At 37.7% G+C, this 12,580-nt stretch overlaps 1 protein-coding gene across 1 annotated transcript in view; it reads right to left on the bottom strand.

Moving 5' to 3' along the window:
* Positions 1 to 12,580, bottom strand: part of FSIP2 (fibrous sheath interacting protein 2) — a 110,546-nt gene that overhangs the window by 76,855 nt on the left and 21,111 nt on the right. The window contains exon 8 of the mRNA XM_043487764.1: positions 3,504 to 3,630. Coding sequence (XP_043343699.1) covers positions 3,504 to 3,630 — 127 coding nt within the window. The remainder of the gene's footprint in view (positions 1 to 3,503; positions 3,631 to 12,580) is intronic.

Here is a 12,580-nt window from a genome sequence, read left to right as displayed (position 1 = left end):
TGAATTTGAGGCAGGTAAAAATAAGACCCAATGGAGACTAGTTAATAATCTACTGGAGTGACAAAGGGAGGCTCTCACCAAGAAACAGCATTGATGGGACAGAGACAGGATTGATGGGATGCTGTGATAACTCATGGAAGATTACTATGTTCTTCCCTGATACATATACTCACAGATAATTAAAAATAAACCTACATATTTTTATTCTGGCCAAGAAATTTTAATATAATTAATTTAATAAATACTACTATAGTCTTATAATGTTGGAAATAAGAGGAAGCTGGTAGATATTGGGCATAACAAAGTAATGACCTGAAGTCCTTCCTTTAAACTTTGTTTCTTCCTTTTTTCCTTTTTCTTCCCTTCCCTCTTTTTTTCTACTTCCTCCTTTCCTTCATCTTTTTTTTTTCCTGGTACTATCTATTCTTTATGGCTGACAAAATAGTAGAACATCATGTTGGTAGGTAATAGCAATTATTTACAAATTTTTAGTTTCAGTAGCACAAAATATTACAGGTTCCTATGCAATATTGCTCTTTACAGCACTGGACTTTACTTCCTTCACCAGTCACATCCACAAGTGGTTGCTGGTTTTGCTTTGGCTCCATCTCTTCATTTTTTCTGGAGTTATTTCTTCACCAATCTCCAGTAGCATATTGGGCACCGACCAACCTGGGGAGTTCATCATTACTGTCCTATCTTTTTGCCTTTTCATACAGTTCATGGGATTCTCAAGGAAAGACCACTGAACTTGTTCACCATTCCCTTCTCCAGTGGACCACGTTTTGCTAGAACTCTCCAACATGACCCGTCTGTCCTAGGTGGCCCTACACAGCATACTCGTAAGTTCATTGAGTCAGACAAGGCTGTGATCCATTTCATCAGTTTGGTTTGTTTCCTGTGATTGTGGTTTTCATTCTGTCTGCCCTCTGATGGATAAAAGGCTTATGGAAGCTTCCTGATGGGAGAGACTGACTGAGGAGGAAACTAGGTCTTGTTCTGACAGGCAGGGCCCATCACATTGATTATATTCTCTACAGGCAAAGATGGAGAAGCTCTATACAGTCAGCAAAAACAAGACCAGGAGCTGGCTCAGATCATGAACTCCCTACTGCCTAATTCAGACATAAATTGAAGTCAGTAGGGGAAAATACCAGACTATTCAGGTATGACTGAAATCAAATCCCTTATGATTATACAGTGGAAGTGACAAATAGAGTCAAGGGATTAGATCTGATAGACAGAGTGCCTGAAGAACTATGGACGGAGGTTCACAACATTGTACAGGATGCAGTGATCAAGACCATCCCAAAGAAAAAGAAATGCAAAAAGGGAAAATGGTTGTCTGAGGAGGCCTTACAAACAGGTGAGAAAAAAAGAGAAGTGAAAGGCAAAGGAGAAAGGGAAAGATATACCCATTTGAATACAGAGTTTCAAAGAATAGCAAGGAGAAATAAAAAAAACCTTCCTCAGCAATCAATGCAAAGAAATAGAGGAAAACAATAAAATGGGAGAGACTAGAAATCTCTATAAGAAAATTATAGATACCAAGGGAACATTTCATGCAAAGATGTGCACCATAAAGGACAGAAACGGTATGTACATAACAGAAGCAGAAGATATTAAGAAGAGGTTGCAACAATACATAGAAGAACTGTACAAAAAGGATCTTCATGACCCAGATAATCATGGTGTGATCACTCACCTAGAGCCAGACATCCTGAAATGTGAAGTCAAGTGGGCCTTAGGAAACATTAGTATGAACAAAACTAGTGGAGGTGACGGAATTCCAGTTGAGTTATTTAAAATCCTAAAAGATGATGCTGTGAAAGTGCCAGACTCAATATGTCAGCAAATTTGGAAAACGGAGCAGTGGCCACAGGACTGGAAAAGGTCAGTTTTCATTCCAATCCCAAAGAAAGGCAATGCCAAAGAATGTTCAAACTACTGCATAATTGCACTCATCTCACACGGTAATAAAGTAGTGTTCAAAATTCTCCAAGCCAGGCTTTAACAATACGTGAACTGTGAACTTCCAGATGTTCAAGTTGGATTTAGAAAAGGCAGAGGAAACAGAGACTAAATGCCTACATCCATTGGATCCTCAGAAAAACAAGGGAGTTCCATAAAAACGTCTATTTCTGCTTTATTGACTATGCCAAAGTCTTTGACTGTGTGGATCACAACAAATGGTGGAAAATTCTTAAGGAAATGAAAATAACACACCTGACCTGCCTCCTAATAAATCTGTATGCCTGTCAAGAAGCAACAGTTAGAACTGGACATGGAACAAAAGATTGGTTGCAAATCTGGTAAGGAGTACGTCAAGGCTACATATTGGCACCCTGCTGATTTAACTTACATGCAGAATACATCATGCGAAAAGCACAGGCTAGAATCAAGATTGCCAGGAGGAATATCAATAACCTCAGATATGCAGATGATAATACCCTTATGGCAGACAGTGAAGAAAAACTAAAGGGCCTCTTGATGAAAGTGAAAGAGGAGAGTGAAAAAGCTGGCTTAAAACTCAACATTCTGAAAACTAAGATCATGGCATCACTTCATGGCAAATACGGGGAAACAATGGAAACATGAGAGACTATTTTGGGGGGGCTCCAAAATCACTGCAGATGGTGGCTGCAGCCACGAAGTTAAAAGACACTTGCTCCTTGGAAGGAAAGCTATGATCAACTTAGACAGCATATTAAAAAGTAAAGACATTACTTTGTCAACAAAGTTCCATCTAGTCAAAGCAATGGTTTCTCCAGTAGTCATGTATGGATGTGAGAGTTGGACTATAAAGAAAGCTGAGCACTGAAGAATTGATGCTTTTGAACTGTGGTGTTGGAGAAGACTTGTGAGAGTCCCTTGGACTGCAAGGAGATCCAACCAGTGTATCCTAAAGGAAGTCAGTCCTGAATATTCACTGGAAGGATGGATGCTGAAGCTGAAAACTCCAATACTTTGGCCACCTGATGCAAAGAACTGACTCCTTGGAAAAGACCCTGATCCTGGTAAAGATTGAAGGTGGGAGGAGAAGGGGATGACAGAAAATGAGATGTTTGAATGGCGTCACTGACTCAATGGACATGAGTTTGAGTAAGCTCTGGGAGTTGGTGATGGACAGGGAAGCCTGGAGTGCTGCAGTCCATGGGGTCGCAAAGCGACTGACATGGCTGAGCGACTAATCTGAACTAAGCACAAAATATATTTTAAGTATAAGGAAGTTGGCTAGAACTGCAGTTTAGGGATGACTCTGCTGAATCACTTGATAAGGCTATTTTAGTTTTTTTTTAATTTATATATATACATATATATATATATATATGTATGTATATATGTCTACATTTCAACTTGAACTGTGATAGGGAAATTCCTAGAATCCTGCCCTGGTACAAAGCAGATAGCAAGCATGAGTAATTGTTTTGCAAAATAATTTTTTACATAAATATATAGTCAAGTACTTTCTACATAGCTACATTAGATATTAATATTCTCACATGCATAATGTTGTTCATCTTGTTCTCCGTAATCATTTGTATTTTTCCTCATATCTTCTTTTTTAATGCCACTTTCTTGCATTTTTTGTAAATGATAAGCCATTTTTTTCTCTAGAAGAGCTTGTTTCTAAAATATTAAACAAGTATATTGGTTAACATCAACTTGCTGTTTAAAGATACAAATAAATATTTAATATGTGACAGTATGTTGGAAATGAGCAGTCATTCCTGTCCTGTGACTTGTAAGGTTATTCTGAACATAAATTTGGGAGGGTGGTAATGGGTAAAATTCCATATGTTGTCAAACAGGAAGAATATATTTAACCCTTAGATGCAGTTGTTCTCATTGCAAACCTTCAGGGTATCCAGTTTCAGATCAGACATCATCTCTATGTATTGCTCTCCTGTGATTTTAGGCAATTTCTAAATCATCTTCAGTTGGAGAATTCCCTTACCAAAAGTCACTCAGGTCAAACACATATAAACAGAAAATCATACATGAAATCTGGCTTTTTTTTGTATATCTCTGGACTAATATTGACACTGGATATACCAGAAAAGAGACAGCTGCACAGAGAAAGAGCCCCAGTAATCTTCAGAGAATTTCCTAGAGGAGCAGTCAGCAAGAGAATGGATTAGTACTTATGACTTTTATGTGAGAAACTACCCAAGACCAAAGACAGGCCCATCCCAAAGGAATCAAGAAAAGAATACTTGACACTAATCTATGATGCTTATTCACATGAGGCTACCCAGAAAAATTCATTAAGTCATAGGGCATTGAGTAGAGTACTAAAATGGGTCTTGCCTCTGCAGTGATGAATAACTCACCCCAGGTTCAATATGGTTCTATTCTTATCTAACAAATATTAAAAAGCAAGGCTTATAAAAATCAAACCATTTCCAAATAAACCTATCTACATATAAGAAAAAAGAGTTAAAGAGTATTATACAAAGATGAAAACACTCAGCACACACAATAAAAAGTTCATAATATTTGGCATCCAATCAAGGAATATCAAGCATATAAAGTAGCACAGAAATATGACCCATAAAGAGAGTAATCAATCAAAAATAACTCAGAAATAATACAGATGTTAAACTTAAAGATAACATTAAAATAAATAAGCTGAAAATAGAGTTACCATATGATCCTGCAATCCTATTCTTGGGCATATATATAGAGAAAGATACACTCACAAAGATACACTCACTTCAACATATATAGAGAAAGATACACTCACAAAGATACACTCACTTCAACATATATAGAGAAAGATTCACTCACAAAGATACACTCACTTCAACATTCACTGCAGCACTATTTACAACAGCCAAGACAAGGAAGTAATGTAAATGTCCACTGACAGGTGAATGGATAAAGAAGACACGATATGTGTGTATACACATACAATGGAATATTACTCAGTCATAAAAAGAATGACAATGCCACTTGCAGCAACATGGATGGACCTAGAGATTATCATACCAAGTGAAATAAGCCAGAGACAAATATACATCAGTTATATGTGAGATCTAAAAAATAACACAGATGATCTTATTTACAAAGCAGAAATAGACTCACAGGCACAGGAAAAAAAAAAAAAATTTGAAAACTGCCAAAGAGGGTAGCAGGCAATGGGTAGAGAGACAAATTAAGAGTTTGATATTAAGATATACACACTACTATATATAAAATAGGTAAACAAGGACCTACTGTATAGCACAGGGAACTATATTCAGTATTTTCTTATTATCTATAGTGGAAAAAAATTTGGAAAAGACTTTATATATGCACATGAATATATATGTGTGTGTGTGTGTGTGTGTGTATAACTGAATCACTTCTGTACACTTAGAACATCATTATAAATTAACTACACCTGAATTAAAAACATACAATAACTGAATTCCAAATATTTATAAGATAAACAAGAGACACAGAAAGTACAGAAAGTGCCCAAATCAATTTTAAATGTGTGAGATAAGCAATGCATTTGGTGCATTAATGGTAGAGTTCACACTCAAGGGGAAGAGATTAATATATATTCAGAAAAAGAAACCATCCAAAAAGAAATACTGAGAGAAAAAAAAAATGCAAAATTAGGCAATGTGGCTAAGATGGTAGAGAAGGGAGACCCCAGGCTTCCTTCCTTGATCATGGACATACCAAAATTAAAACTATTTTCAGGGTAACTAAGAGAATGACAAGAAGACTAGCAGAAAAGACTTTCCATAACTAAAGACAGAAAGAAGTAGCCACAATGAGACTGGTAGGAGACAAAGACATGTAATATAATCTAGAGCCTCACCTTGGGGTCAGTGACCCATAAACAACAGGATAATCACAACTGAAAAGGTTCTTCCCAAGGAGAAAAAGGTCCAAGCTCAACATTAGGCTTCCCAGCCAGAGAGGTCCTGCACCAAAAAGACAAACTTCAAGAATATCTGGCTTTGAAATTTAGCAGAGGGTGGTAGGAAATAATGACTTTGCTCTAGAAATGCACATGCAAATATATGTTTTGAGGCCCAGGGCAGAGGCAGTAAGGTGAAAGAAGCATGGATCAGACCAGCTTGTTCATCTTGGAGAGATTCTTGGAGAGACAGGAGGCAAGTGGCATTCCCTTTGGGGATGGGGATGATGGTGGCAGCCACTTTTGGAGGCCTGATTTACTACAAGGATACCAATGCTGCTAAGTACCATTTTGGGGTCCTCCTTTTAGGTCGTTAGCACTGAGGGATGACCTGCTAACAAGGGAGCTGGCAACAGTCCTGGGACCCATCTGGGCTATACGACCATCCTGATTGGGACCCATCATCTCCCAACAGGGGCCTGGTACCTGCTCCATTTACCAGAGGTCCCACAGCCACTCTTACTAGGACATGCATTGTCTACCAGTCAGCTGGCTGAGGCATGGGACCCTTGGGCCTTTCAACCAGCTGCACCAGGACCCAGTGCTGTCCACCAGTGGGCATGGCAGCCATCATGTGATGCAGAGCTTGGCAGTCAGCCAGGCCATGTAGATCTGATATGGGACACCTTTTGAGCACATAGTTCTCATGACCAGAGGAGAGTGTACCGCTGTGCCTCAAAGGATATTACCCACATGAGTACACATCTTCAGGACTTGGAAATATAACCAATGTATCTAATACATAGAAATAAATAAAAAGAATTAGGCAAAATGAGAGAAACATGTTCCAAACATAAACAAAACTTCAGAAAAGAACTAAATAAGGGGAGACAAGCAATCTACCTGATAAAAGAGTTCAAGATTATGGGCATAAGCTGCTCAAGGAACACAGAAGAAGATGGATGAACCAGTGAGAAGTTTAACAAGTGTTAGAAAACAGAGAGGAATCAAATGGAACTAATAAAATAGCTAAAAACAAACAAACAAAACACTAGAAGGAGTCAACAGATTAGCTGATACAGAGGAAGGGATCAGTTAATTGTAAGACAGAGTAGTTGGAATCACCTAACTTGAACTGAAAAAAAGAGTTAAACAAAATGAGAGTTTAAGACAATTCTATACATCAGTCATGCCATAATTTGCATTACAATGGTCACAGGAGGAGGAGAAGAGAGAAGGAAAGTGGCTGAGGACTTAGATGAAGAAAAAATAGATGAAAACTTGTCTAATGTGGGAAAGAAAACAGCCATCCATGTCCAAGAAGCACAAAGAATCCCAATCAAGATCAACCAAAGAGGTTCACACCAATTTCTGGCAAAAATTAAAGAAAAGAAGGAATCCTGAAAGCAGCAGGGGAAAAGCAAATAGTTACATATCCGTAAGACTCTGAGCTAACTTTTCAGCAGAAATTTTGCACTCCAGAAGAGTGGTACAATACTTCAAAGTGATAAACGGAAAAGTTACAACTAAGAATATTTAGCAAGGCTGTCATTCAAATTTGAAGGTCAGCCCATGAATTTTGTAGGTAGGTGCCCAATATGCTACTGGAGATCAGTGGAGAAGTAACTCCAGAAAGAATGAAGAGATGGAGACAAAGCAAAAACACATCCAGTTGTGGATGTGACTGGTGATAGAAGTAAGGTCCAATGCTGTAAAGAGCAATATTGCATAGAAACCTGGAATGTTAGGTCCATGAATCAAGGCAAATTGGAAGCGGTCAAACAGGAGATGGCAAGAGTGAATGTTGACATTCTAGGAATCAGCAAACTAAGATGGACTGGAATGGGTGAATTTAACTCAGATGATGATTATAGCTACTACTGTGGGCAGGAATCCCTTAGAAGAAATGGAGTAGCCATCATAGTCAACAAGAGAGTCCAAAATGCAGTACTTGGATGCAATCTCAAAAATGACAGAATAATCTCTGTTCATTTCCAAGGCAAACCATTCAATATCATGGTAACCCAAGTCTATGCCCTGACCAGGAACGCAGAAGAAGCCAAAGTTGAACGTTTCTATGAAGACCTACAAGAGCTTTTAGAACACCAGAAAAGATATCTTTTTTATTATAGGGGACTGGGAATAAGTCCTGGGTGTTCATTGGAAGGACTGATGTTGAAGCTGAAACTCCAATATTTTGGCCACCTGATGCGAAGAGATGACTCTTGAAAAGACTCTGATGTTGGGAAAGATTGAAGGCAGGAGGAGAAGGGGACGACAGAGGAGGAGATGGTTAGATGGCATCACCGACTCAATGGACATGAGTCTGGGTAAACTCCGGGAGTTGGTGATGGACAGGGAGGCCTGGTGTGCTGCAGTTCATGGGGTCGCAAAGAGTCAGAAACGACTGAGTGACTGAACTGAACTGAACGGAAAAGACAACTAAAAAGTTTTAAAAGAAATGTGAAAAGGACTGCTCTAAGCAGAAAAGAGCACAACTAGAAATATGAAAAACACAAAAGGAAAAATCTCATTGGTAAAGGCACACACACAGTAAAGGCAGTGGATCAAGCACTTATAAAACTAGTAGGAAAGTTAAAAAACAAAAGTAGTAAAATCATATCCACAGTAAGTAGTTAAGTCAAAATGAAAATTGGTTGCATGGTTGTGTCTGACTCTGTGATCCCATGGACTGTAGCCCATCAGCCTCCTCTGCCCATCAAGTTCTCCAGGCACGAGTACTGGAGTGGGTTGCCATTTCCTTCTTCAGGGGATCTTCCTGACCCAGGGATCGAACCTGGTTCTCCTGCATTGCAGGCAGATTCTTTACCAACTGAGCTACTAGGGAAGCCCAACCTGGGGGTCCAGCAAAGTGACTCAGAACCCCTAGGGAATTTGACTTTGGAGGCCAGTGGGATTAGATTACAGAACTTCCACAGGACCGGGGAAACAGACTCTTGGAGGGCACAAACAAAACCTTGTGCACACCAGGAGCCAGGACAAAGGAGCAATCCTGACAAGAGACTGAGTCACACTTGACTGTGAGTGTAGTTAAGTAGTTAAGGGATGCACAAAAAGTAGTTACGGGATACCCCAAAATATATAAAATATAATATGTAAAAGCATTAAAAATGGAGGGGAGAATAAAACTATAGGGTTGTTAGAAAGCATTTGAATCAAAGAGATAATCAACTAAAGCAATCATATGTAATGCGCACACACACACACACACACACACACACACATATATATATACATATATATATGATTTTACACACCACACACACGTTTTATGCTTCCCAGGTTGCTCAGTGGTAAAGAATCTGCCTGCCAATGCAGGGGACACAGGAGATGCAGGTTTGACCCCTGAGTTGGGAAGAGCCCCTGGAGTAGGAAATGGCAATCCACAAAAATATGTGTATGTGGAGGCTAGATAATATGCTACTAAAAAACCAATGGGTCACTGAAGCAATCAAACTAAAAATATCTGGAGACAAAAGAAAATGGAAACACAATGACCCGAAATCTATGGGAAGCAACTTTTCTAAGAGGGAACTTAAAAGAAGTTCTAAGAGGAAATTTACAGCAATAGAAGCTTATATCAGGGAACAAAATTCTCAAATAAACCACCTAATCTACACCCAAAGAAACTAGAAAAAGAACAAACAAACTCAGAGTTAGCAGAAGGAAGGAAGTCATACAGGTCAGAGCAGAATAAACGGAACAAAGACTAAAAAAAGTTGGAAAAGATCAATGAAAATAAGATCTGGTTCTTTGAAAAGATAAAAAAATTGAAAAATCTTTATCCAGGCTCATCAAGAAAGAGAGGGCCCAAATAAAATCAGAAATGGAAAAGAATTTATAATCAACACCATAAAAGATTATGGTGAACAGTTATATCTCAATAAAATATACAAGCTAGAAGAAATATACATTCCTAGAAATGTATAATCTCCCAAGACTGAAGATAAAATATGAAAAAAGAAATTGCCAGTAATGAAATTTAATCAATAGGACCAGAAATCTTTACTGATGAATGCTACCAATATTTAAAGAAGACTTAATATCTATCCTTCTCAAATAATTCCAAAATATCAAAGAGGAAGAAAGGGTCTTCCAAACTAATTCTAGGAGACCAGCATCACTCTGAAACAAGACAAAAACACCACTCAAAAAAGGAAATTACAGGTCATTATCAATGGTAGACACAGATGTAAATAGCCCCAAAATATTAGAAGTCAGAATTTGACAATACATTATAAGGGATCACACACCATGATCAAGTGGGATTTGTCTGAAAAGTATAAGAGTGTTTCAGTACCTGCAAAAAAATCAATATGATACATATTAATAGTGTGAAAAATAGAAATAATACAATTATTTCAATCAATGCAGAAAAAGGTGCTATAAAATTCAATATCTATTTATGATAAACACTCTCCTATGGCTGACTCATGCTAATGCTTGGCAGAAATCAACACAATTATGTAAAGCATTTATCTCTCAATAAAAAAATAAAAAGTTAAAAAAAAAACCTCTCCACAAAGTAGGTGACAGGGGAAGGATACCCCAACATTATAAAGGTCATATGTGATAATCCTACAGCCAACATCATAGTTAATGGTGAAAAGTTGAAAGCATTTCCTATAAGAGAAGGAATAAGACAAGGATACCCCATTCCACTACCTTTATTGAACACAGTATTGGAAGTTGTTTTGAAGAGGCAGAGGAACCAGAGATAAAAGTGCGAATATTTGTTGGTTCATGGGGAAAGCAAGGACGTTAAAAAAAAAAACATTTACTTCTGCTTTGTTTACTACACTAAAACCTTTGACTATCTGGATCACAACAAACTGGAAAATTCTTATAGATATGGGAGTACCACACCACCTTACCTGTCTCCTGAGAAAGTTAAATGCAGGTCAAGAAGCACAAGATAGAATGGACATGGAAGAATTGACTGGTTCCAAATTGGGAAAGGAATATGACAAGACTGTATACTGTCACCTTGCTTATTTAACTTAAATGCAGAGTACATCACACAAAACAGTAGACTGGATGAATCACAAGCTGGAATCAAGATTGCTGGAAGAAATATCAACAACCTCAGATATGAAGATAATACCACTTTAATAGCAGAATGTGAAGATGAACTAAAGAGCTTCTTGATGAGGGTGAAAGAGATGAGTGAGCTGGCTTGAAACTCAGCGTTCAAAAAACAAAGAACATGGCATCTGGTCCTATCACTTCATGGCAAATAGAAGGGGAAAAAGTGGAAGCAGTGACATATTTTCTTTTCTTGGGCTCCAAAATTACTGAAGATGGTGACTGCAATCATGAAATTAAGACACATGCTCCTTGGAAGAAAAGCTATGGCAAATCTAGACAAGTATTCAAAAAGCAGAGGTATCACTTTGCTGACAAAAGCCCATATAGTCAAAGCTATGGTTTTTCCAGTAGTTATATACAGATGTGAGAGTTGTACCATAAAGAAGGCTGAGTACAATACAATGCTTTTGAATTGTGGTGCTGTTCACAGAAGACTCTCGAGAGTCCCTTGGACTGCATGGAGATCAAAACAATCAATCCTAAAGGAAATCAACCCTGAATATGCATTGGAAGGACTGATGCTGAAGCTCCAATGCTTTGGTCACTTGATGCAAAGAACTGACTTACTGGAAAAGACCCTGAGGCTGTAGAGACAGAAAGCAAATGGAGAAGGGGGCAACAGAGGATGAGATGGTTAGATAGCATCACTGACTCAAGGGATATGAATTAGAGCAAACTCCAGGAGATAGTGGAAGACAGAGGAGCCTGGTGAGCTACAGTTCAGGAGAGAGCAAAGAGTCAGACATAACTTAGCAACTGAACACTGGAAGTCCTAGCCATAATACTTAGACAAGTAAAGAAATGAGCTGTGTCCAAATTGGAAAAGAAGATGTAAAACTGTTTGCAGATGACATTTTATTATATAGAGAAAATCCTAAAGATGCCCCCAAATTTATTAGAACTAATAAATTAATTCAGTAAGATTGCAGGATACAAAATTAATAATCACAAGTTATGTTTGTACAAACCAACAATGAACTAACAGAAAGAGAAATTAAGGATCAATCTCATTTACAATTGCATCAAAAAGAATACATTACCTAGGAATAACTCTAACAAAGGAGATTAAAGACTTAAAATCACAAACTCTAAGACATTAATGAAATAAATTTAAGACAACACAAAAAATTGGAAAGACATACTGTGCTCACAAATTGGAAGAATTAATATTGTTAAAATGACCATATTTCCCAAGGCAATGTACAGATCCAATGTAAACCCTATTAAAATACCAATGACATTTACGGAACTAGAACAAATAATTCTAAAATTGGTATGAAAACATAAAAGTTTTTGAGATAGATGAGCGTCTTTTCTCAAAATAATCTTGAGAAAGATGTTCAAAATCATAATCCCTGGTTTCAAACTATACTATAAAACTACAGTAATCAAAACAGTCTGGAGATGGCACGAAAGCAGAAACATATATCACTACAACAGAAGAGAGCGCCCAGAAAGAAACCTGCACTTATATGGTCAATTAATGTACAACAAAGGAGGCATAAATATACAATAGGAAAAAGATAGCTTCTTCAATAAATGGTGTTGGGAAAACTGGACAGCTAAAGGGAAAAGATAAAACTGATTTACTTTCTCATACCATATACAAAAACA

Source organism: Cervus canadensis, chromosome 15 (assembly GCF_019320065.1).
Source record: "Cervus canadensis isolate Bull #8, Minnesota chromosome 15, ASM1932006v1, whole genome shotgun sequence".
In the NCBI taxonomy this organism is placed as follows: domain Eukaryota; kingdom Metazoa; phylum Chordata; class Mammalia; order Artiodactyla; family Cervidae; genus Cervus; species Cervus canadensis.
Note: the sequence above shows the minus strand (reverse complement) of the source record. Positions and strands in the feature narration are given on the sequence as shown.